This window comes from Staurois parvus, unplaced genomic scaffold (genome assembly GCF_062004578.1).
Source record: "Staurois parvus isolate SC_StPar_1 unplaced genomic scaffold, SC_StPar_1.0 ptg000017l, whole genome shotgun sequence".
NCBI classification, from domain to species: domain Eukaryota; kingdom Metazoa; phylum Chordata; class Amphibia; order Anura; family Ranidae; genus Staurois; species Staurois parvus.
This window is the reverse complement of record NW_028317813.1, coordinates 22,185,736-22,212,037: the sequence shown is the minus strand read 5'-3', so window position 1 is coordinate 22,212,037 and position 26,302 is coordinate 22,185,736. Positions and strand designations below refer to the sequence as shown.

General features: G+C 43.6%; 1 protein-coding gene across 2 annotated transcripts in view; it reads left to right on the top strand.

Annotated features, from left to right (window-relative positions):
* The window catches only part of ARHGAP9 (Rho GTPase activating protein 9), a 181,847-nt gene that overhangs the window by 124,799 nt on the left and 30,746 nt on the right, over nucleotides 1-26,302 (top strand). Inside the window, exons 12-16 of one of the 2 annotated variants that reach the window (XM_089681287.1) lie at nucleotides 166-286; nucleotides 5,966-6,085; nucleotides 12,427-12,525; nucleotides 19,143-19,220; nucleotides 19,432-19,485. In XM_089681287.1, the coding sequence (XP_089537413.1) occupies nucleotides 166-286; nucleotides 5,966-6,085; nucleotides 12,427-12,525; nucleotides 19,143-19,220; nucleotides 19,432-19,485 (472 nt within the window). The remainder of the gene's footprint in view (nucleotides 1-165; nucleotides 287-5,965; nucleotides 6,086-12,426; nucleotides 12,526-19,142; nucleotides 19,221-19,431; nucleotides 19,486-26,302) is intronic. The other variant, XM_089681293.1, reaches the window with a different exon arrangement.

Here is a 26,302-nt window from a genome sequence, read left to right as displayed (position 1 = left end):
TTTTGGATACATCAGGGCAGGTTTTTGTATTTTTTATAAACTGTGCACAAGTGAAGTCATGCAACATACTAAAATAATGATTTAAGAATATTTCTTATATTAGAAATCCTACTGAAAAGAGATCTAGAGATGATGATCTCACCAATCCAACTTTTCTTCATGTAGGAACGAGAAAATCCATTGGAAGAAATTATTTTGAGAAGAGTGGGCAGTATGGAGGTCCTGGATGGAAGTGGCGGAGAAGAGGAGAGCCCCTTAAAGAATAAAGATAGTCGGAAATTCACATGTATGCTTTAGTTGGGGGTGATTTTTGTTTATCTTTATGCAATTACCATTATAGCTTTGTTATAGTTTATTATAGCTTATAGATTTATGTGTTTATATGCCACCCATGTAATTTAGTAAGTGATAACCACTACATTCTACATTATACCACAGGGTAAAGTTAATTAAAAACAAATGAAGAAAGTCATGGTAGAAAACTAGTTGTTTCCCGCATTAGTAGTAGATTTTAAATTGGGTGCTCATTTTCAGACTTGCTTTAAAAAGCTGAAATCTAATCGGTCGTTGTGGGTGATTCTTTTTGTGTTAGTTCTTGTAAATCAGCAACAGTAATAATGGTAATAGTGTTTTGGTGCTATTGGATTATAAATAAGGAGGGCTGTAACATGTTTAGAAACCTGGCATGTCTTGAAAAATTATATCACCTATAAATATTTTAAATCCTTCAAATCCTGAAGTCAGTAGGATGCAGGATAAAGCATTCTCTTTATCACCCTTTATCACTCCAAACCTTTATTGTACTTTCCAAACTAGATATATTTTTGTCTATTTTCAATCATACTTGTAGTACTTTCTACCTAGAGTTGCCTCAGAAACATAGGGGCGTATTTATAAAGCAGTGAAACTCTGTATTCACCAACCAGTCACAGGTGGTTAAAGTGGAACTTTATGGCAAAAATAAAAATGGGTGAACAGGCATGATTTTAATGCATAATAAATATGCTGAAATTGATTTACTAACACTGAAGAGTGCATAATCTGGTGCAGCTGTGCATGGATGCACTGTTAGAAGTCACAAAACCGCTATATACCGCTGATGAGAAAAGGTATTTAGCAGTTTATATTTACTAAAAAAATTGCATTTCCATGTTCTGTGTACTGTGGGAGACCAGATATAGTGAATGCAGGGTCCTGGGTTCAGTAACTCTTTAACCACTTGCCTACCAGGCACTTATACCCCCTTATTTACCAGGCCAATTTTCAGCTTTCAGCGCTGCCGCACTTTGATTGACAATTGCGCGGTCATGCAACATTGTACCCATATGAAATTTTGATCATTTTTTTCTCACAAATAGAGCTTTCTTTTGGTGGTATTTAATCGCCACTGGGCACTTTACTTTTTGCGCTATAAATAAAAAAAGTGCAAAAAATTTGAAAAAAAAAAAAGTTTCTTTGTTTCTATTATAAAATTTTTCAAACAGGTATTTTTTCTCCTTCACTGATGTGCGTTGATGAGGCAGCACTGATGGGCACTGATAGGCAGCACTGATGGGCACTGATAGGCAGCACTAAAGGGCACTGATAGGCAGTACTAATGAGGTGGCACGGATAGGTGGCACTGATAGACAGCACTAATGAGGTGTCACGGATAGGCGGCACTAATATGCAGCACTGATAGGCGGCACTGATAGGTGACACTGATGATGGGTACTGATAGACGGCACTGACTGGCGGCACTGACTGGCACAACCCCTGGGCACTGACTGGTGGCACTGACTGGCAGCACTGCTGGGCTGCACTGGTGGGTGGCACTGGTGGGCAGCACTGGTGGGTGGGCACAGGTGGGTAGCACTGGTGGGCACAGGTGGCTGGGCACAGGTGGGTGGCACTGCTGGGCACAGGTAGGTGGCACTTCTGGGCACAGGTGTGTGACACTGCAGAGTGGCACAGGTGGGTGCACTGCTGGGCACAGGTGGGTACACTGCTGGGCACAGGTGGGCGGAGCTAGTGGGCGCACTGCTGGGCACAGGTGGGCGGAACTTGCGGGTGGCACTGCTGGGCACCTATCATCAGGGCACTGATCATCAGTGCCCTGATGATCGGTGCCGATCCCCGCTCTGACAACTGCCGGTTCTCGGCAGTACTTTCCTCACGATCTGACAGCGTGAGGAAAGTGCAGCCGAGAACCGGCACTTGCATTTCCCTCTGATCAGCGTGTCATTGGACACCGCTGATCAAGTGGTAAAAGGCCGCTGTGATTGGCCTTTTACCACATCACGTGATCAGCTGTGTCCGTAGGACACAGCGATCACGGAGATCGCCGGGTGCGCGCCCCCTGGGGCGCGCAGGAGAGCGCGTTCTGGTAGGACGTCATATGACGTCCACTCAGAACTGGCCGGCCGCAGTGCAGCCGTCATTCGGCTATCTGCGGTCGGCAGCTAGTTAAGCTTTGCCAAAAAAACTGGAAGCTAATTGGTTTTCGATGTAGAGCTGAACCAGATTTTGCATTCACAATTTTAGTAAATCAGCCTGAATGGAATTAAAGTTACTTACCTGTCCAGTGAGCTACCCATGCACAGCTCATTGTACAGATTTGGCAATGCCAAGCTGGCTAAACTCCTGCCCATTCCTGACTGATGAAAGTGGTCGGCAATTGGTACCCAGAAACCAGCTGCCCAAAGATGTCATCGCCCGACGGAAAGCTCTGGGATGCTGTATCGCTGGACTAAATGTGAGTAGAGCTCTGCTTTAATCATTCACTTATTTAAAACACATGCATCAGGAAGAGTCCCCTGCTGTGAATTTTGAACATCACATTCACTGCTTTATAAATACGCCCCTAGAATTGTATTAAGCAAGTCTTTCAATAAATACTAAAAACCAATGATCTTCCGGGAAAACCTTCTCTGATATGGAAAGTAGCTGAACAAAGAACATTTTAATCTACATTTTGTATAGAAGCTAAAACAGGGTATCTATGTTAAAGATTTTTAAGTAAAAAAAAAAAGACAAGAAATATTTTTAGGCCTAACTATTTTTAGATGCCACAGCATAACAGCCATCCACAAAATTATGCTTCTGAAAGGGCAATTGTATTGCATCTATGCATGAAGGAAAAAACCTTCAGTGTGCAGCTCCCCTTCAGTCGCACCTTGATCCAGCAATGTGCATCTCGATTCAGCAATGAGGCTCTCTCCTTCCCCTTTGGCTGAGACAGCAGCGGGAGCCATTGGATCCTGCTGTTGTCAATCACAGCCAGTAAGGAGGGATCGGGGGGTGGGACCAAGCCGCGCTGAGCTCTGTGTGCCTTACGGCATACAGAGGCAGCTCAGGAGTGAGCATGCACGAGTGCCCAGAGAGCAAGCAACTTTCTCTGGGGGCTCTCAGCAGGGGGAGGAAACAGGAGCTCTGGTGGGGGACCCGAGAAGAGGAAGATCGGAGCTGCTCTGTACAATACCATAGCACAGAGCAGGTAAGTATGTCTTTTTTTTGGGGGGGACATTTAGTATAATTTTAAAGATCATCCAAGTACAGAAAAATAACCGTTGATCTGCCAGAAATGCACTCAGCTCCTAAGTCCTGTTGTGGGCTGACAATGGACTGCATTTTTGTTGACTAGTGTCAGAACAAATGATAGCAAATTAACCACATCCCCACCGCCCTATAGCAGATATACTGCTACAGGGTGGCAGGGGTGCGCAAAATCATGTGTGTGTAGGTGTGCATATATATATATATATATATATATATATTCGCCATTCGCAGCCGCAGCTGTCAATCACCGTGTCTGGGTGGTGCCCGGTGATTACCGAGGATCTCCGATGGGGAGGAGGCTGCTTTGTTTACTAACAGCCATCAACAGCCATCCAGAGCAGTGTGCTTACAGTGAAGCACCAACACACCGCCCCCAGTAAAACACTCCCAGCACACAGTTAACCCTTTGATTGCCCCTTATGTTAACCCCTTCCTGCCCAGTAACATTAGTACAGTGTCAGTGCTTTTTTTTTTTCTAGCACTGATAACTGTATTGATGTCACTGGGGATGTCAGTGACACCAAGTCAGTTTCCCCCAGTGACGGAATTCTCACCGCAGTCCCGCTATAAGTCGCTGATCGCCGCCATTACTAGTAAAAAAAACTAAATTCCAGTATATATACCGCCATTTGTAAACACTATAACTGTCTAGTAAACCAATTAATTTGCACATATTGGGATTTTTTTTTAGCAAAGACATGTAGCAGAATACATTTGCCCTAAATTTATAACGAAATTAGATTTTTTCAATTTTTTTACTGGACATGTTTAATAGCAAAAAGTCAAAAACATTGTTTTTTTTCCTCAAATTTGTCAGTCTTTTTTTTTTTACAACGCAAAAAATAAAAACCGCACAAGCAATCAAATGCCATCAAAAGAAAGCTCAGTTCATAGGAAAAAAAGGACATAAATTTAATTTGAATACAGCATTGCATGACTGCGCAATTGTCAGTTAAAGTAACCCAGCGCCGTAACGCAAAGAAATGGCCTGGTCAGGAAGGGGGGTAAATTCTCAGAAGGGCAAGTAGTTGAAGAAGTTCATTGATAAGCTGGGTATCCACTGGCCAAAATTTGGCTGGTTCAACAGGAATCAGATGATTTTCTTTCACCTGTCTGTTCTCCAGAAGCTGGTGGAAAACCAGCATCTTTATCAGCGCCTGCAGCAAATGACTGCAAGTGTTGATCATTGTTTTCTGGTGGTGATAGGGGTGGGGGGTCGTAGTCCCCCTGTCGCCTGTGTTGATACAGCAATCTGACAGTTTTTTCTTTTTCCTTCAACCCTCCAGATGAAAAAGAATAAAAAACTGAGATTGTGTACCCAGCTTTACAGTTTAAAGGATTGTTAGGATTGCTTTAAAAGATGCATTGTTAAAAAAACATAAAAAAACCAAATCTCTGTCCAGTCTGCATATTAGTATTAAATTGGATAGTTTAGATTAACTTGAATTTATGTTTCATTATAATGCTTGGAAGTTAGATTACATTTAATACTGAGATAATTGAAAAATGATTTAGTCTGTGTTCACACATGCATGTGATTCGCACAGGAACCACACCGCACCGCATTCCTGTGCAGATCACATACGAATTTTGTGCGGTGCGATTGGAGCCATACATTTTGCATGGCTCAAATCACACCGCATCCGCACCAAAAAGGTGCAGGACCCTTTTTTTGGTCCCCACTAGAATCGGATCACATGGGTATTCACACCTATGTGATCCAATTCTGCACATCGAACCGCGTTTTGCTGACTGATTTCGGGGGGGGTTGTTAACTTAACATACATACCCGCAGCGATTCGCATGAACAGGGTGCGATTGTGATGCGGTGCGGAATTCGCACTGCATCAGTGTGAACCCAGGCTTAAGGATTTATCTGAAATTAAAAATAAATATTGTATATTTTTAAAAGAGCCCTGTTTTAGCTTACAGTTATTACTAAACTGCATACATATCAGGACTATAAAAGGACCTTAAAACATTAAAAGGTACATGCACGTGAAATTTCCCCAAAAGATCTCACATACTTAGATTGGAAAGGTGTATGAATATAAACTACTATATATCACGTACTTTTGTTATACTTTCGTTATCATTTTCTTACTGGATACACACATTTATTTTACGTATTTACATAACATACATACTTTTTTTGATGGTTATTTAATTACAAATTTCCATGCAAACCTAAACATTTGAAATAATGCTTAGGTAGGTCATATGTCACAACCTCAGAGTTCAGATAAGCTTCCGGAAGCAGGTTTATAACCTCATAGATAATTAAACACAGGAGTTGCAAGAGAATCTAATTTTACTGGCTAGAGCAGCAGTGTTACATGGGGGTGTAATAATTGCTTTAATGGTTTACTGTGTTATTTTTATTTAAATGTTTTGTTTTAGTATGTATGTTCCTTTTTTCGGTACATAGTATCCTGGGTGAGCAGCAATGTTGGAAGTGTCGATAAAAAGAAAGTGAAGCATAGACTAAAGAAGATGTTGATGAAGAGGCCTCCACTACAGACCTTACAAGAGAAAGGACTAATTAAAGGTCAGTTACTTTGATATGTTTAATACTTTACAGAATAATAATGTTTATTTACTAAACAGATCTTTGAAAAGTTGAAGGACTTTAACAAACATTAGCATTGCCACAAACATCCTGATAATAAGGGATATGACAGTTGTGAGCATCACATGTGGTGAATTGGCTATGTAGTTGCTTACATTAGCCCCCCCGGTCACATCAAGCCCGATTTTGAAATCATGCGACTTACAGTGAAGTGGCACGATTTCAAAGTCAGGTGACTTGCCGATTTCAGGTGCAATTTGCAAGACATCTGACACAGATGTCTATGCAAATTGCACCAAAAGTAGTGCATGCTCTAATAGCAGACAATAGGGTGCGACCTGGCATACAATTTGCAAGTCACATGGCATGCAAATCACATGCCAAGTCGCACCCAATGTGACCGGGGTGTTAGAGTGATAAAGTGCACTTCTAAAACTATGTTGAATAGTCTGCTTATGAGTGAGCATTCATTGTTCCTTTGTACCATACAAGCGCTGCCAGATACTGGTTGTCCAACAGTGTAAGCAGGGCTGACCAGATCTCTCAACACCCTACAAATGCATCCTTCTAAGTGCGGTTACAGGCAAGGTGGCTGCTTTGCTTCTATAGACATCTTATGTATCCAACTATGTCAGTTCCAGATCATTATATGGACCTGGATCTGGCCTGGGAACACTTTTGAATCCCTCAGGAAGAGCTGGAGTCCATGACTAACAAAGAAATGTCTCAGCTGTTCTTCTTTTTCTTCTTCTCTTGGAAATCTTACACGATTAAGTAGCTGGAAAATGAATGTAATGTTTAGCCTAAATTGTATTTAACACGCAATCTAACTATGTATGAATGTGCAAGCTTAATGCTGTTAACAAGAATGTACAGTCATGGCCGAAATTGTTGGCACCCTTGATATTTTTCCTGAAAATCAAGTATTTCACACAAAAAAGGTATTGCATTAACACATGTTTTGCTATACACATGTTTATTCCCTTTGTATGTATTGGAACAAATATAAAACAGAGGCAGAAAAGCAAATATGACATAATGTCACACAAAACCCCAAAAATGGGCTGGACAAAAGTATTGGCACCCTTAACTTAATATTTGGTTGCACACCCTTTGGAAAACATAACTGAAATCAGTCGCTTCCTATAACCATCAATAAGCTTCTGACACCTCTCACCCGGAATTTTGGACCACTCTTCCTTTGCAAACAGCTCCAGGTCTCTCTTATTGGAAGGACACCTTTTCCCAACAGCAATTTTAAGATCTCTCCACAGGTGTTCAATGGGATTTAGATCTGGGCTCATTGCTGGCCACTTCAGAACTCTCCAGCGCTTCTTTGCCATCCATTTCTGAGTGCTTTTTGACGTATGTTTGGGGTCATTGTCCTGCTGGAAGACCCAGGATCTTGGACGCAAACCCAGCTTTCTGACACTGGGCCCTACAGTGCGACCCAAAATCCTTTGGTAATCCTCAGATTTCATGATGCCTTGCACACAGTCAAGGCACCCAGTGCCAGAGGCAGCAAAACAACCCCAAAACATCATTGAACCTCCACCATATTTTACCGTAGGTACTGTGTTTTGTTCTTTGTAGGCCTCATTCCGTTTTCGGTAAACAGTAGAATGATGTGCTTTACCGAAAAGCTCTATCTTGGTCTCATCTGTCCACAAGACGTTTTCCCAGAAGGCTTTTGGCTTACTCAAGTACATTTTGGCAAACTGTAGTCTTGCTTTTTTATGTCTCTGTGTCAGCAGTGGGGTCCTCCTGGGTCTCCTGCCATAGCGTTTCATTTCATTTAAATGTCGACGGATAGTTCGCGCTGACACTGATGCTCCCTGAGCCTGCAGGACAGCTTGAATGTCTTTGGAACATGTTTGGGGCTGCTTATCCACCATCCGGACTATTCTGCGTTGCAATCTTTCATCAATTTTCCTCATCCGTCCACGACCAGGGAGATTAGCTACAGTGCCATGGGTTGCAAACTTCTTGATAATGTTGCGCACTGTGGACAAAGGCAAATCTAGTTCTCTGGAGATGGACTTGTAACCTTGAGATTGTTGATATTTTGCCACAATTTTGGTTCTCAGGTCCTCAGACAGTTCTCGTCTCCTCTTTCTGTTGTCCATGCTTAGTGTGGCACAGACAGACACACAATGCAAAGGTTAAGTGAACGTCTCTCCTTTTTATCTGCTTTCAGGTGTGATTTCTATATTGCCCACACCTGTTACTTGCCCCAGGTGAGTTTACAGGAGCATCACATGCTTGTAACATTCTTATTTATCCGCAGTTGTGAAAGGGTGCCAATACTTTTGTCCAGCCCATTTTTGGAGGTTTGTGTGACATTATGTCGAATTTGCTTTCTTTCCTCCCTTTTTTTGTTTTGTCCCAATACACACAAAGGGAATAAACATGTGTATAGCAAAACATGTGTTAATGCAATACGTTTCGTGAGAAATACATGATTTCCTGGAGAAATATCAAGGGTGCCAACAATTTCGGCCATGACTGTATGTCACAAGATAGATTTACACAGATCTATTTACCAATTACAGCATTTGAGTCATGTTGAAACTATTATATGCCTATTTTAGCAAAGAAAGCATTATAATTTATGATGTACAGTTACCATTCTACAAAATTAAATAAAATCAGTTATCTGTAATACATAGGTGGAAGTATAACCCTCTAGAGCAAAGTTCTCTAAAATCTAGGATAGAAGTCCCACTAAATGGGCAAAATAGCATTTAAAACCATTTTAAGCTTCATAATAATAATTAAATGTAATCTACATTAAGTAACAGTTGATTGGTGTTCTGTTTATTGAAAAGCTATGAAGCAGTACATGATTGAAAAAGATATATGAAATAATAACATTTAGACAGCTGCATATTAGTTGCAGACATATCAAAGGAGTCCATGGTAGCAGTAGATGAATAGATGTTTCTTAATGTCACAGCATCTATTATATTCTCTTATGATTCTTCTGAATTTGGTGGTGATGCTAATGTGGTGTTAGTAAAGATACAGAAGCCAGTTTAATATGATATAAAAAAGTAAGTTGGGGAAAGGGGTGGTGTTTAAAGTGATTCTAAAGCCTAAATTTTTTTTACCCTAATGCATTCCTTGCATTAAGATTAAACATGTTTAGCCATAAATTTTGGCCCCTCACCCCCCCCCCACCCCCTTATAATTCCCTGAGCTCTCATTCGATCCGGGGCTGAGCACGTCTGCAGCTTTTCTCTCCCTTCACTTCCAGGTCTCACTAGCTTTCTTGGGACACTGAGACCCATTGGCTCCCAGTGCTTTCAATCAAAGCCAGTGAAGAGGGAGTGGGGGGCATAGCTGAGTTGCACTGTCTGTGTCAATGGACTAAGCAGTCGGGCTCGGGAGCACTCATGCACGAGTGCCCCCATGGGAGGCGGCTTCCCATAGGGGAACTGGACAGAGAGGAGGAGCGCCAGTGGGGGACCCGAGGTGGAGGTTTGTGGATGTTCTGTGCAGTTTCCATTGCACAGAGAAGGTAAGTTTGTTTTGTTTTGGTTTTTTTCTTTACAATCACTTTGAGAAGATGATCTGACCATTGGAGCATATCGGTGATATCATGACTGCAGGAATTCCTAACCATTGTCAAGCTCTCGCCCCTTTCCCCTGCAGCCGCCACTCACTGACGCAGGGGATCATGTGACCGCACTGGAGTGGACTAAAAAAAGGTAAGTATACAGATTTTTTTTGAGGCAGGTTAGGTTGGATAGGTAACAGGAGAGGGGATGGAACATGTTTATGCACAATACAATAACAAAAGTCCAAATTAATGTGTCAATAGTCCCTCACCAATGTATTAAATTGTTGTTACTCCAGTCACCCAGTACAATATATTGTATGTTCTCACCTTCAGAATTGGATCACAATATAAATCAAGGTTTATTTCCTCATAACCAAGGAGATATCTCAACCATTCTACTTTCGTCTTCTCCTCCTGCCGCAGCTTCACACTCACAAACACAGGTACATGCAAACAAAAAACAGAAAATATAATGCTCTCCATACAGAAATAACTGGCTGGAAATTATCCAAGAGATGCACTCACATTACTGTAATATATGCATGCAAACAAATCTCTATGCTTTCCAGAGCTGGGGCAGGAGGTGGAGGAGAAGACAGAAGAGGAATGGTTGAGATATCTCTTATGGTTATTAGTAAGCCTATGTGACCTGATTTATATTGGGGTCCAATTCCGAAGGTGAGCACAAAATTTAATACATTGGTGAAGGACTATTGACACATCACTTTGGGTTTTTTTAAATTTTATTTTGATCAGGTTATTGCGCTACATCATTATATATTTGTCAAAAGGTTATATGGTGTGGTGATGAGCATTATTGATGTTTAGCACTTAATTTTGATATATACTGCGCTGATTGTTTATATTCACATGCATGTTTAGGCATAATTAGGGTTAGGCTGGCATTCCACTTTAACGTGTACTTTGAACGTTTTGTGCACATTTGCAAACAAAATCAAAATGTATAGCCAACACTGTTTCATTTTCATTTTTGGATAGAGTAGATACAGGTATTTTTTTCTGTATGTTTTCTGTTGAGGAGTTTTACTGTCACATCCTGTCCTAAAGATGCAACAGGAAGTGGGAGAAAATCTCTACATAATGAGGGAAAGTTCCTTCTTAGACATTTTGTTATCAGCACAGGTTTAACCATTGGAAGATTTAGTCTCACTTATTGCTGTGGTTACAATCAAAATTTTGGTTTTATGTCCACTTTCTGTCTGTCGCTGGGGTCAGTGGAGAAGGTGACTCTACCCAACAGAGATAAAACAGAGACAACAGCAATAAAAATCTGACAGAGGTTCTAATCTTTCCTACTCTATTCAAAACTAGAAACAAATGTATGGCTATACATACACTTTGTGCCTTAGCTTGAAAAGATTATCATTTATTAAAGGTAGCAGTGACAGACATATTCAAGGAAGATTAATAGCTAGTAGTAGTCACATTCAGCTGGACTTGTTCTATAATGTTGAAGACTTTTCAAAGCTTCCCCAAATCCATTATTGAGTTCAAATGAGTGTCAGAAAATCACCCTAGCATTTAAATCCACACAGGTAACACCCTGGCCCAGTTGCTATGGAATATGCAAATGTTGATTGTCCAAGAACAGGATGGGAAGTTGAGGGACCACCCCGTTTTATTTGCATAATTTAATTTTTGGTGTCAAGAAGTCTGGATAAGTGATAATTTAATTCCTTGATTTACATGGCTGAACATGTGAATTGTTTTCCATCAGGGTAGAAATGTTACAGCAGCAATATATGTGGGAGACAGATGTTGAAGGCCCCCACCCCTGTTTAGGAATGATTGTTCCAGTTTGACATTGAAGGCCTGCTGACACTTTCTGTGAACCATTTGTCCTCTGTACAAAATGTGCATCTCACTGTTCACAAATGAATAACCCTTTTCCTTAACGTGTAGGAAAACTACAGACTTGACCTGCATAATATGCTCTCCTATGTTGGGCTATTCATGCGTTGAGAGGTTGTATTGTTTCCACAATATGCTGGTCTTTGCATTCTTCATTCCTCATTACACTGCACGGCATATACCAAAGTACTTTGCTTGTGTTTGGATGTTGGGTCTTTAGGATGTACAAGCTTCTGTCTCAGTGTATAGATGGGCATAAAAGACACAGGGATGCAATGTTTGCTTCTTCATACAGGATGACTACATTAATCCATGTATTCTGCTCCCTCCCTCTATTTCATAGTCCCATTTTTTTTGCTTTGGCTAGGTGGCCAAAAATGTTCAAAGTACTCCTGAGATGCCTGTATTCTTAGTTTTCAAACTTTGTGTTTGTTGTTACCATCTTAGCCCCATGTCGCACAGTCCTAACAACCACCAGTTTGTGTTCCAGTGGATGGTGGAGTAGCAATGAGCAAACTCTCTGAGCCTCACCCCACATTTTTCAGTGGGGAGAGCTGCAGTAACTATTGCAGTGTGGTCTTTAGAGGCAATAAGATTTTCTTTTATCAGATATTGTAAGGTAATGTAAAACTTCTTGGCTTTGGGCTAATGCATAAAAGAAAAACTTGTCCAGTGAGTGTGATTAGTAATACTAGAAATGTAAATAGAAATGAATTGAAGATATAGACAGAACAATGATAAGAGAGAAAGATGTCAGAGAGAATTTGAATCAATTATATTTAAATAATCTGATCTGTGTTAATTTATCATTTTTATTTCTCATAGGACTATTTTCATCATGTAGAACTCTTATATGTTTTATTTTTTTTCTTGTCTTGTTCTGCAGATCAAGTCTTTGGCTGTCGCTTAGATGCTCTTTGCCATCGAGAACATAGCACTGTCCCAAAGTTTGTGCAGCTGTGTATAGAAACTGTAAATGAAAGAGGTACAAGATACTATAGTTACTTATTTGATATAAGTACACTGTCTGGAAGAGTAGCTTCAATTCCAGCCACCACCAGTGTAATGAACCGCCTGGCGGTACCTCTAGCAATCCACGGAATAGGGTTCCCCAAAGCGCGGAGTCTAAGTCCCAGTCTGCTTGTTCACCAGGGCCCCTGATGGTGGGGATGGACTTGGAGCAGACCGAGACCAGGTCGCGGCCCCTGAGTACTCCCACCCGTGGTAGAGGGAACCGCCAGAGGTATCTGCAAACTGAGAGCCTGATGTGAAGAGGCGGATGGGCCCGAGCAGGACGGATGGATGGATGAGCAGAAGCGTGGTCAGACAGGCCGAGTCGGTAACTGTGGGGGCAGTGCAGTACAAGGCAGCAGGCAGAGAATGGTTGGGTCACGCGCCGGGTCAGCAACAATAGGTCAGAGCAAATTAGGGGCATCCAAGAGAGAGGTCAGGCAAGCCAGGGGTCAGAGCAGGAGAGTACAGCACGGTCAGGAACAATCCGGGTCAGCAACGATCAAATACCAACGAATACAGAAGCAGGAACACAGGATAGACCAAACGGCAACCAGTGCCAGCGCAGAGCAGATTTAAATACCGCGCCCTGCGCTGTCATTGGTGCCACATGGAAAACTGGGTGAATTTTAAAAGTTTCCGGAAGAGTGAGCTCATATGCCATCTTGTTGATCATTCGCTTCACCTTGAATAGACCCACAAACTTCGACCCCAGTTTCTTCGACAAACAAGACATCTTCAAATTCGTTGTTGCCAGCCAGACCTGATCCCCAGGTTGCAACACTAGTTCCCCGCTTCTCTTCCTGTTGAAGGCATTTTTGTTGTCCTCCTGAGCTTTTGAAATGGCTTCCTGAAGTACCTTATTGTTGGCAGAAAAAAAATTCAGAGTGCTTTGAGTGGCAGGAACTGAGCTTTCGGCAATCAGATCAGGCAGGAATGTGGGATGGAACCCATAATTTGCAAGAAATGGTAATTGCCCCGTAGCTGAATGATTCGCGTTGTTGTAGGCAAATTCGGCCAGCGGCAGAAGTGCCAGCCAATCGTCCTGCAGAAAGGACGTGTAGCATCTCAAGTATTGCTCCAACATTTGGTTTGTCCTCTTCGTCTGCCCATTCGTCTGTGGGTGGTAAGCGGAAGAGAGGGACAATCTGATTCCTAATGCTTCGCATAACGCTTTCCAGAACTTCGAGGTAAACTGGACTCCTCGGTCTGAGACAATGTCTTCAGGAACTCCATGCAGTCTTACCACTTCTCTAATGAAGATTTGCACTGTTTCTAGAGCCGATGGCGTATTCTTCAGAGGCAAGAAGTGGGCCATCTTCGACAGGCGATCCACTATTACGAAGATCGCGGTGTGGCCTTGAGACGGAGGGAGCTCGACTATAAAGTCGATTGCAATCCTAGTGCCCGCACACCGATTGCAATCATTTGCCACTGTCGATCAGGTATAGGCAGTGGGCGTAGCAAACCCCAGGCCTTGCTCTTGGAGGGTTTGTTCCTCTGGCAGGTGGCGCAGGTCTTGACATAGAGCTCACAATCCTTGATCATACTTGGCCACCAGAATGTGCGCTGAAGTAATTCCAGAGTTTTCGCCATTCCGAAATGACCTGCCATCGGGTGATAATGGCAGTGTCCCAGGACCAATGTTCGGACTTCTGGTACCGCAATTCGCCCTTCCTTCCATAAGAGCCCTCCCTTGCTCTGGAGGGACACCCTGGGTGGGTTTGGCATTCCCACGGATGCATCCTGTAGCCTGGAACATAGCTCCGTTTGGAGGGCCAGGAAGTCCCTCGAGGACAAGATAGCGTCAGGTTTAGGGACCTCTTCAGGGTCTTCAAACATGCGCGAAAGAGCGTCAGGCTTCGTGTTCTTGGAGCCTGGCCTATATGTGATGTGGAAAGAGAACCGGAAGAAAAAGAGTGCCCATCTCGCTTGACGTGGTCTCAAGCGTTTTGCCGTTCTCAAATATTCTAAATTCTTGTGATCGGTGAAGATCAGAATTGGATGCGTGGCTCCTTCCAGCAGGTATCTCCACTCCTCCAGTGCGGTTTTTATGGCCAAAAGTTCTCGATCTCCAATATCGTAGTTCCTTTCTGCCGGTGTAAGTTTCCTCGAGAAGAACCCCACTGGGTGCAGGAGCTCCTTGGTGCCTTTCCTCTGGGACAGGACGGCCCCTACGGCATTTTCCGAGGCATCAACTTCCAAGACATAAGGCAGGGAGGAATCAGGATGACTGAGAATGGGAGCGGTGGTGAATAATCCCTTCAGAGTTTCAAATGCCGCTTGAGCCTCGGGTGTCCATTTGAAACGGACCCCTTGTTTGGTCAGCTGGGTAATGGGAGAAACCAGACCAGAGAAGTTCCTGATAAACTTTCTGTAAAATTTGAAAACCCAATAAAGCGTTGAACGCCCTTCTTGTCCGTGGGTACTGGCCAATCCAAGATTGCCAAGACTCTCTCTGGATCCATCGCAACCCCCATGGTGGAGAGGATCAGCCCCAGGAATGCAATACTGCGCTGCTCGAAGCTGCACTTGTCAGCTTTAGCGTACAGTCTGTGTTGGCGTAATCGTTCCAATACACTTGTAACATGACCCCTATGAGCTTCGAGTGAGGGAGAGAAGATTAATATGTCATCTAAATAGATGACCACGAAAACATCAAGATAATCCCGAAATACATCATTGATGAAGTGCTGAAACGTGGCCGGGGCATTGCAGAGTCTGAATGGCATGACCAAATACTCAAAATGGCCAAATCGAGTACGAAACGCTGTTTTCCACTCACCCCCCTCCCTTATACGGACCAGATTGTATGCACCCCTTAAATCTAGCTTTGTAAAGATCACTGCTGACTTTAGTCTCTGGAAGAGTTCAGGAAGCCACAGAATGACTGGGAAAAGAGGGGAGGCTATAGCGTCCAGTCAGAGGAACTCCCGATGATGGCCAGCTACTGTGGTGCAGATAAGAGGAGTCTCCCGGTCTACCAACCCCAACTTGATACGTGACCCGTCGGCCAAAAATATGTTAAGACCCCGTTCCCTAGTCTGGAGGGGGATTTTCTGTTGATGGGCAAAATCTAAATCCACAAAGCAACTGCATGCTCCGGAATCAATTATTGCCGTCACCGACATGGTTCTTCCTGGGAGCTGAAAGGAAACAGGTATGGCTAAGTAATTGGACTGGTTGAGACTTTCAGCAGATACAGAAGAAAAAAGAGGGGCAGGCTTACTCATTTTCCCTGGACAGGAACGCACCATATGACCGGCTTCTCCACAATACAGGCACAGATTCCTAGACCTTCTCCTCTAGCGTTCTTTGGCCGATAATGATGGCCGAGCCAATCCAAGCTGCATGGGTTCGGGGTTATCCACAGGCTCTGGGATCCAGTTTCCTCCCAGCGAAGGTTGGACTGAGCCCTGAGGGGGTACCCATGTTGCTCTCTGACCCTGGCTGGTCCTCTCAAATCTGCGTTCCCACAGTCTGCGGTCTATCTGAATGGCCAAGGTAATGAGGTCCTCCAAAGAATCGGGTAGGCCTACCCGAGCTAACACATCCTTAAGAGCCTCAGAGAGCCCTATGGGGAACTGGTGGCGTAAAGCAGTGTCGTTCCAATGGTATCCCCCATCCATCGTCTAAATACTGACGCATATTCCTCCACTGCCCGACGGCCTTGTCGGAGGGAGTACAGGGCTGTTTCTGTGGAGGCTGCCCGCTGTGGGTCATCGTACAATACAGCCATAGCATTGAAAAAATCTGTTACTGTTTCCAGGTGGGAATCGTGGTTCTCCATCAGACGGTGAGCCCAGTCCTGGGGTTCATCCTGGAGCAGGGATATGATAAATCCCACCTTAACTGCCTCCATGGAAAATGTGCGTGGCTGCAGACTAAAGTAGAGTAGACGCATTCTGGAAGGCCCTGAACCGTGCTCGGTCCCCGCTAAAACATTCCGGCAGTGGAACGCGGGGTTCTGGAGTAGGCAGCGCGACTATAGCTCCAGTAGATGGTCCTGGAGATTCCTCGGATGAAGCAGGGGTAGCCGGACTCTGGGAGGTGGTGGCAGGTGCGGCTAGCGTCTAAATGCGGTTCTCCAGATGTGTGTATCCATCTTGCAGTGTCTTGACGGCTTGGGTCAGAACCGCCAGGTGCTGGCATATGTCCTCTAGTGGGGATGGTCCTCTTCCAGGCTCTGTCATGGCTGTTTGGTACTGTAATGAACCGCCTGGCGGTACCTCTAGCAATCCACGGAATAGGGTTCCCCAGAGCGCGGAGTCTAAGTCCTAGTCTGCTTGTTCACCAGGGTCCCTGATGGTGGGGATGGACTTGGAGCAGACCGAGACCAGTTCGCGGCCCCTGAGTACACCCACCCGTGGTAGAGGGAACCGCCAGAGGTATCTGCAAACTGAGAGCCTATTGTGAAGAGGCGGATGGTCCCGAGCAGGACGGATGGATGGATGAGCAGAAGCGTGGTCAGACAGGCCGAGTCGGTAACCGTGGGGGCAGCGCAGTACAAGGCAGCAGGCAGAGAATGGTCGGGTCACACGCTGGGTCAGCAACAATAGGTCAGAGCAAATTAGGGGCATCCAAGAGAGAGGTCAGGCAAGCCAGGGGTCAGAGCAGGAGAGTACAGCACGGTCTGGAACAATCCGGGTCAGCAACGATCAAATACCAACGTATACAGAAGCAGGAACACAGGATAGACCAAACGGCAACCCACGTCAGCGCTGAGCAGATTTAAATACCGCGCCCTGCGCTGTCATTGGCGCGACCCCGAGTGCGCATGCGCGGGTTCCTTCTCAGCCGGCCAGGACCTAGTGCCCGCACACCAGTGCGAGCCAGCACACTGCGCCAAGCCACGCGCCAGTGCGGCTCCTGACAACCAGGTTCTACATGATCCTATTACATTAAGTTATACAGCCATTAACAATTATGTAAGTACAATGTACACTTTGGGAAAATGGGTAGGAAAAGTTTCTTGTCATAAAAAAAAATTACTTCTTACCATAAGGAGCCATACATTTTAGAGATTTAAATATAACAACAAAAAAAATCACATTATATTTTATATTTTGATTCTGATTGGATGTTGGGAGAATACTAGTCAAACCAACAACTGTGTTAGCATACCCATCATCATTTATATACGGAAACTTATATTAATTTATAAAACTTAAAGAGCTGTACATTTTTCAGTTAAACCGATCTGATCTTTCTTTTGTCATCTGCATCGTCTCAACCCTATAAAATAGAACATACCTAATGGGTGTATTTCACTTGTGCTGTAAAGTGGGAGATATGCAAACACAGGTAAGTATCTGCTGCTACTACATGGTCATGAGCTCATTTATAGTGGAAATGAGAGTTTGATTGACAGGAAGGGAGGAACATTGATAAAATAATAAAAAGCTTTATTCATTGCATTTGTAGGTAAACTAAATATGTTTAGCCATAAAGAGTCAACATTCTTCAAGTTCAACAAAGTCTTCTATCTAAATTGCATCTGCAAATATTACGTTTACTTTACTTACCAATCAAATGTATTACTTCCAGTACATGTGACCAGAGCAAAAAATGTATGGCAAAATGAGAAGGGACAGGAGTCTTATGGATTAAGGGCACTAAATATAATACCCTGATTATGGAATTTGACTTTTATATTAGTATAACAAATATTCAGCTCATAATGTGTGTGCATTGATTTGTAAGACCCAGTTAATTGCAGAGCTGTGTGATGGTAACGTTTACTGAATCCTTGCTGGTCATAAAATGTCAGATATTTGTTATGATGATGAAATTCCTGGTGTTTATCTGTTCTTTAATGATCAGTACAATAGTATAACAGAATGATATTGAGCAGGGAGGTCTCCAAACTTTCCAAGCAAAGGGCCAGTTTACGTTTTTTCAAACTTTAAAGGGGCCGGACTGCGTCCAGTGGAAGTAGAAAATGGCCCAGTTCCTCAGGCTTAGGTCAGTAGAAGTAAAAAAAAAAATTACAAAACACGTGGGTTTAGTAAGGAGAGGGATAATGTCCCATCACTGGTATTGGTAGGAAGACTAATCCCCAATCCTTGGTGTCAGTGGGAGGAATTATGACCCACTACAGGTGTCAATGGAAAGAATAGTGCCTCAACCCTGCTGGCAGTGGGAGGAATAGTGACCAAAGGGCCAGATAAAGCAAGCAAAGGGTCACATCTGGCTCACAGGCCGTAGTTTGGAGACCACTGATATTGAGAATGGTATTCAGGACATCTCAGGCAACCTTTGATCATATGACTTTAAACAGTAAAAGGCTTTTTTGTATGTATGTAATGTTTTACAAAATTACATGTTAAAAGAAAGTGCAACATACATAATGTAAGACAAAATATATGACACAATACTAAGAGGGTTTTGAAAACCATCAGGCAGTACTCAACATTGCTCAAACAAAATATGAGTAGACATTCATGTTAACAGTTAAAATACTTCCAGGCCCAAAGCGTGGCACGTCCTACCTGGTTCACGTTCATTGTGATAATATTGTTTACCCACATGATTCAATCACCAGTGTTGACTAACTGCTCTAAATCTTTTCCTGTTTTACATGTATCCTAGGGCTGGATGTAGATGGAATTTACAGAGTGAGTGGAAACTTATCCATCATACAGAAACTAAGGTTTATAGTAGATAGAGGTAAGGAGCTCCATGTGGAACACCATTGTAATGAAAATGATTGGTAAAATGATACTGCCAGAGTGAATAAAAATAAGATATTAAGATGTATTACTTTTTTTATTGAAATTTCATAATATAATTGTTAAGAAGCAACCAATATATGATCCAGCCTACAATGCACTTATTTGGAACTTTTAAATAATCAGTAGGCTAACCTGTTATTTTTCAGAGAGGGCAGTAACTACAGATGGACGGTACCTTTTTCCGGAGCAGCTCTCCCAAGGTAGCCCTTTGTGTTCTGGCTACAATGCTGTGTATGTCATAGCAGATGTGCCCTTTACAACTGTGCTTCCAGAGCTGCTATTATCGTCCATGTCTGCCAGCAATATGTCTGAAGCTAAAATGTCTGAATTGGCTGAACTCTGCAGCCATGTCTACATGTTGATGTGTATGTATGCTGTGAAATTTATGTTCATTGGCTCTGACTAACCGCTTTTGTTCAGTTTGCATTGGTTTCTTTGTCAGGTAATCAAGAAAGGAAATTAATCCACATATTTCCTACTGTAGTAATATCTAGGATGATTTGTTTAGTTTAGAGCAGTGGTGGTCAACTTTCTTGATACAGGGGGTCTCATGAAGGCATACATACGTTGTAATATTCAGTGAATGTAATGCTTCAGAAAGTTGGTAGAGACCAGAAGATGGTTAGAGACTATGCATGATCAGACATGCTATAGAATTGTTGGGAGATTGGGAACATGCCTCAAGAGACAGTCATAGACATGAGGTTTCTAGAAAAAAAGCTCCCCTTACCAATTAATACTTTCACATTTGTGCTCCATATAGTCCACCTCAAAGTTACTTGGGCCACGTTTGATATTTCACTCAAACAGACCCATTATGCAATCATAAAACCATTTAACTTCTAAAATTCACTTCAAACAATATTTTTGCATTTCTGATTTGAGTAAGCTGTAAAACAGTACTGTTTTACAGGGGCCCTGACTGATATGCAATAAAGTGGTTCAAGGTTTTTTATCTTCATGCATTCCCCTTCTCCTCCTCTCTCTTCTTTATTCCTCTTCTTCACTAACGTGACCACAGAGAGGGAAGGGAGTAGTGGTGCTGGGAGACGAGGAGCAGGTGCCCTCTGGTGGTTGGAGGGTGGCAGTGTAGGTTGTGCTGGCTCACTCGCCTGCCACCCACCCACCCGCCACTGAATGGCCCTACCCCCAGAAGGCCACAGACCTGCACCAGTCTGCAGCCTAGGGGTTGGGGACCCCTTTTCTAAACTGTCTCATGTAAACCTTTAGATTGGGGTAAACTGAGTGAATCATTTGACATTAGCATAGCTATTTTGGCTATGGATAGGGTTAGTAGCTTACTAAATGTTTTAACGTGTTTCCTGGAATTGCTCTTTAAATAAGTTATAATTAGCTGTGATACAGGAATGCAATGTATCTGACATGGGTTGGGATGAGGATCTTCCACCAGCTGGCGCTCCGTTGATGTTTCCACCTCCAGACTGAATTTTGTTAACAGTAGCAATTTATTGGAGACTAGTGTTGGGTAGATAGAGGAAGGGTTCAAACCTTAGACTTGAACAACAGTGTGTCCATACGGGAATTCTTCACTTACTTCATGTTCTAACACTAGATGATATGTGAACTTTCACTACAAGAGCCAGAGACCGCAATAAAAACTTGACATGAACTTTAAAGTAGAATTCCAGGCTAAACCTAACTAGTCTTAAAAATGCTCCCTCCCCCTCCTAACACCTATGCTGACTAGCCAGTGTGAGAAAGATGTACATGCTTACTTATTTTCAGGCTGCAATGATTTGTTCACATAATGTGGCTCCTCTATGTATGTGAGCAGCGGCTGCAGGGGAGAGGAGGGAGAGCCAACAATGAATGGGCCATTGCAGCCTATGGTTGATGTCATTGCTCCAGGCTTTTACAGCCATTGTTATGCGCTCTCTCTTCCCCCAATGCACCTGCTGTTAGCTGACAAAGGGGATCACATGACTGGACAGAAGTGCTCTAAAAGTAGATACATTTTACTTTTTTTACACAGGTTAGCCAGCATTGGTGTTGCGTGTGTGTGTGCAGAGTATTTTTAACCAGTTCCCCACCGCCCTATAGCAGAACTACTGCTACAGGGCAGCACACATAGTAAAACAGCACACAGTTAACCCTTTGATTGCCCCAGATGTTAACCCCTTCCTGCCCAGTGCCATTAGTACAGTGTCAGTGCTTGTTATTAGCAATCACTGTATTAGTGTCACTGGGATGTCAGTGGCGGTTAGTCAGTTCCCACCCCCAGTGTCAGAATGCCCACCACAGTACCGCTATAAGTCGCTGATCGCCACCATTACTAGTATAAAAAACAAATTCCAGTATATATACCGCCATTTGTAGATGCTAAAACGTTCACGTAAACCAATTAATTTACATGTATTTGGTTTTTGTAAGCAAAGACATGTAGCAAAATACATTTTGGCCTAAATGTTTGACCAAATTAGATTTTTTTACATTTTTTTACTGGATATATTTTAGAGCAAAAAATTAAAAAATGTTTTTTTTTTTTTCAAAATTGTCGGTCTTTTTTATCACAAAAAAATAAAAACACAGGTGATCAAATACCACACAAAGAAAACTTTATTTTTGTGGGAAAAAAAGGACATACATTTCATTTGGATGCAGCGTTGCATGACCGCGCAATTGTCAGTTAAAGTAATGCAAAAGTAAAGTAAAGTAACGCAGTACCATATTGCAAAAAATGGCCTGGTCAGGAAGGGGGGTAAGTGGTTAAGCTAGTTGGATTCAGCCTGGAATTCTACCTTAAGTATACAGTTCATTGCAATGCTAGCATGCTTGTGTTCTTTTTTTGTGTAAAGTTGTACATTAATGTATTTTGCATTCCTATTTGTTATTTGTGTGTGAATAGCTTTTCTACTTTTTTTTTTTCATGTTAATATAAGTTGCATTATAAATCTTAGAACAACCCAGGCTCTGCTTATGTCTTAATATTTCTGAATGGCCATTTTTTTCTTGGTGGAATCATTGCTTTTTTCCTATGTATTAAACATAGAAGGGTTGTAAAACTCAATGCATAAAAGAAAAGCAGAAAACAGCACAATAATGACGAGAGCTTACATCCAAATGTATTAAACCTGGACATAGCACACTGAAGCCCTGCAAAGAGCATTGGTCCTAGACAGTTTATAGAGTGGTTGGGTTCCTGTGGCACCTGAAGTTCCAGAGGTGAGGGAATTTCATACCGGCTTGAAACAGTGACACCTCTCTACATTCTATTATTTATTTCAGGTACTTATATAGCGCCATCAATTTACACAGTGCTTTACATACCGCATTTTTCGCTCCATAAGACGCGGCTAGGTTTTAGAGGAGGAAAACAAGAAAAAAAATATTCTGAACCAATGGACTGCAGACACAGTACAGGAGATGACCAGAGACTGCGGACACAGTACAGGGGATGACCAGAGACTGCGGACACAGTACAGGGGATGATCAGAGACTGCGGACACAGTACAGGGGATGACCAGAGACTGCGGACACAGTACAGGAGATGACCAGAGACTGCGGACACAGTACAGGGGATGACCAGAGACTGCGGACACAGTACAGGAGATGACCAGAGACTGCAGACACAGTACAGGGGATGATCAGAGACTGCGGACACAGTACAGGGGATGACCGGAGACTGCGGAAACAGTACAGGGGATGACCGGAGACTGCTGACACAGTACAGGGGATGACCGGAGACTGCTGACACAGTACAGGGGATTACCGGAGACTGCAGACACAGTACAGGGGATGACCAGAGACTGCGGACACAGTACAGGGGATGACTGGAGACTGCGGACACAGTACAGATGACCGGAGACTGCGGACACAGTACAGGAGATGACCGGAGACTGCTGACATAGTACAGGAGATGACCAGAGATTGCGGACGTAGTACAGGGGATGACCAGAGACTGCAGACATAGTACAAATGACCAGAGACTGCAGACATAGTACAAAGGATGACCAGAGACTGCGGACATAGTACAGGAGATGACCAGAGACTGCGGACATAGTACAGGAGATGACCAGGGACTGCGGACATAGTACAGGAGATGACCAGGGACTGCGGACATAGTACAGGAGATGACCAGAGACTGCGGACGTAATACAGGAGATGACCAGAGACTGCGGACACGGTACAGGAGATGACCAGAGACTGCAGACACGGTACAGGAGATGACCAGAGACTGCGTACACAGTACAGGAGATGACCAGAGACTGCAAACACAGTACAGGAGATGACCAGAGACTGCGGACACAGTACAGGAGATGACCAGAGACTGCGGACACAGTACAGGAGATGACCAGAGACTGCGGACACAGTACAGGAGATGACCAGAGACTGCGGACACAGTACAGGAAATGACCAGAGACTGCGGACCAGGGGCGGACTGAAAACTCATGGGGCCCCTGGGCAATAGGGGATCGTGGGGTCCTTGTGTCCTTGCCCAAACTCAAAAAAGCCTATGAAAAAGGTACCAGGGGCATCTCATGGGGCCCCATACTGACCCCGGGCCCTCGGGCAGTGCCCGAGTTTCCAAATGGTCAGTCCGCCTCTGCTGCGGACATAGTACAGGGAATGACCAGAGACTGCGGACATAGTACAGGGAATGACCAGAGACTGTGGACATAGTACAGATGACCAGAGACTGCAGACAGTACAGGAGATGACCAGAGACTGCGGACCTTTGGGGATGGAGGGGGAACGGGTACCTGAATTTGACAGGTACCCGCTGCTATGTCTGCGGAGTTGTCCTTCCTTCTTCCCGCGCCGGCTTCTGTGACAGCCGGGTGCCCACTGCGCATGCGCGAGAAGCGCTGCGCTTTGTGAATGGCCCGGAGCCTTCTGGGACCTGTCATGTGTCCCAGAAGAGGCCAGACCATTCACAAAGCGCAGCGCTTCTCGCGCATGGACAGTGGGCACCCGGCGGTCACAGAAACCGCCGCGGGAAGACTGCAGCGCTGGAGCGAGGAACAGGTAAGGTCCTGCAGGGGAGAAGTGCTGAGCGGCCAGCCCGATATTCTGACATGGTGGCGGCAGAAATACCGGACTGGACGCTTTACATTCGCTGCATAAGACGCACTGACATTTTCCCCCCTGTTTTGGGGGGAAAGAAGTGCGTCTTATGGAGCGAAAAATACGGTATATATATTGTACATTCACATCAGTCCCTAACCCTCAAGGGGAATACAATCTAAGGTCCCTAACTTACATTCATAAACATACTAGGGCCAAGTTAGACAGGAACCAATTAACCTACCAGCATGTCTTTGGAGTGTGGGAGGAAACTGGAGTACCAGGAGGAAGCCCAAGCAGGCACAGGGAGAACATGCCAACTCCAGGCAGGTAGTGCTGTGGCTGGGATTTGAACCAATGACCCTAGTACTGCCAGGTGGAAGTGCTAACCATTTAGCCACTGTGCTGCCCTCTATATTCCTATGTCATAGCAACAAAATAAGTTAGCTATATTACCAAATCTACAGCAACATAAATTGGTCTTCCTTTCAACCCTAATATCTGGAAATTATACAGCATCATTTGTAGCAGTCAGGCACTGGGAGGCAATGCCTGATTTATACTGAGCGTACATGAATGCATGAAGTACTCACTATGGGGTTGATTTACTAAAGGCAAATAGGCTGTTCACTTTTAATTTCAGCTTGGAACAAAGTTTCCCCCAGTGCTTAGCGAATAAAATGACGTTCTACTGATTTCTATCATCTAATCACGTACAGGCAAAATGCAGTTTTTTTATTTTCTCTGCACATGATCTAGTATTTGCAGTGTTAAACTTCACTGTATTCTTTAAGCTCTGGAACTTGTTCCCTTGCAGATTGCAACTTTTGTTTTTGGCTTTTGATGTTTTTCTCTACAGCCAGTAAACTCCCCAGCATGTTATCCTATGTGTCCATGCACGCATAAACTGTAATCAACATTTTTTGGCTGGGACGTTTTTTGGCTGGAAACCCCCCCCCCCCCCCTAGAAATAGTGGGTTTCTACAGGAGTTTTTTAGCTGTAAAAACGGTCTAATGCTAAAAACCGCTGAAAAACATGGCAAAATGTGATAAAACAGGTTTGTGGACTTTTTTTGGCCAAAAAAAATGCTAAAAAGGAAAATGTGGGAAAATGCCACTAATCGTGGCAAAATGCTGCTAAACGTTAATACAAAAACACTAAAAAAAGCTGAAAAACTCATGTTTTTAACGTGACTTTATACAGCTAACGTTACCAGCGTTATCAAAACGTCCAGTGTGCATGGAGCCTTAGAGGCAGGAAAAAAACCTGTTTTGCATATTTGAGAGTGTTTTTCTGGCCGAAAAAAATGCTAAATGCTCTTAAACACTGCTAAACGCTCCTAAACACTAGTACAAAAAATACTCAAAGCTAGTGTTTTTTATTTCTGCCAAGAGCATTGCCAAGAGCCAGTGTGCATGGAGCCTAAGGCTTATTTACTAAAGGAGTTGGGAATTTTATCCAATTTTGTAAAAGCAGATTTCTGTCAATTGTATTCATCTGCATGATTGAGTATTCAAAATGAGAACAGCTACAGTGTATTAGGGGAAGATTCACAACCCTTTAGTAAATCAGCCTCTCCATATTCATGTACATTGACATTTGTTCCTTGTTGTGTTTTTAAAAGACCCAGTTTGAATTAAAATGGTTCTAAAGGCTAAATATTGTTTTTAACTCCATGCACTCTATACATAAAGGTATAAAACCTTCAGTGTGCAGCTCCTCCCTCAGCCCCCCCAATACTTACCTGAGCCTGAACCTGATCCAGTAAATTGCAGGAGAACAGCGGCTCTATCTGGGCTCTCCCTCCTCACTAGCTGAGACACAGCCTGTGAGCCATTGGCTCCCACTGTTGTCAACCACAGACGTTGAGTAGAGAGCAGGGAGGGGGGGCAGTGTGTTCTGTGTATCTTGTAGCACAGTGGTGGCTCAGGAGTAAGCATGCACGAGTGTCCCAAGAGCAAGCAATTTGCTGAGGGACTCTCAGCAGGGGG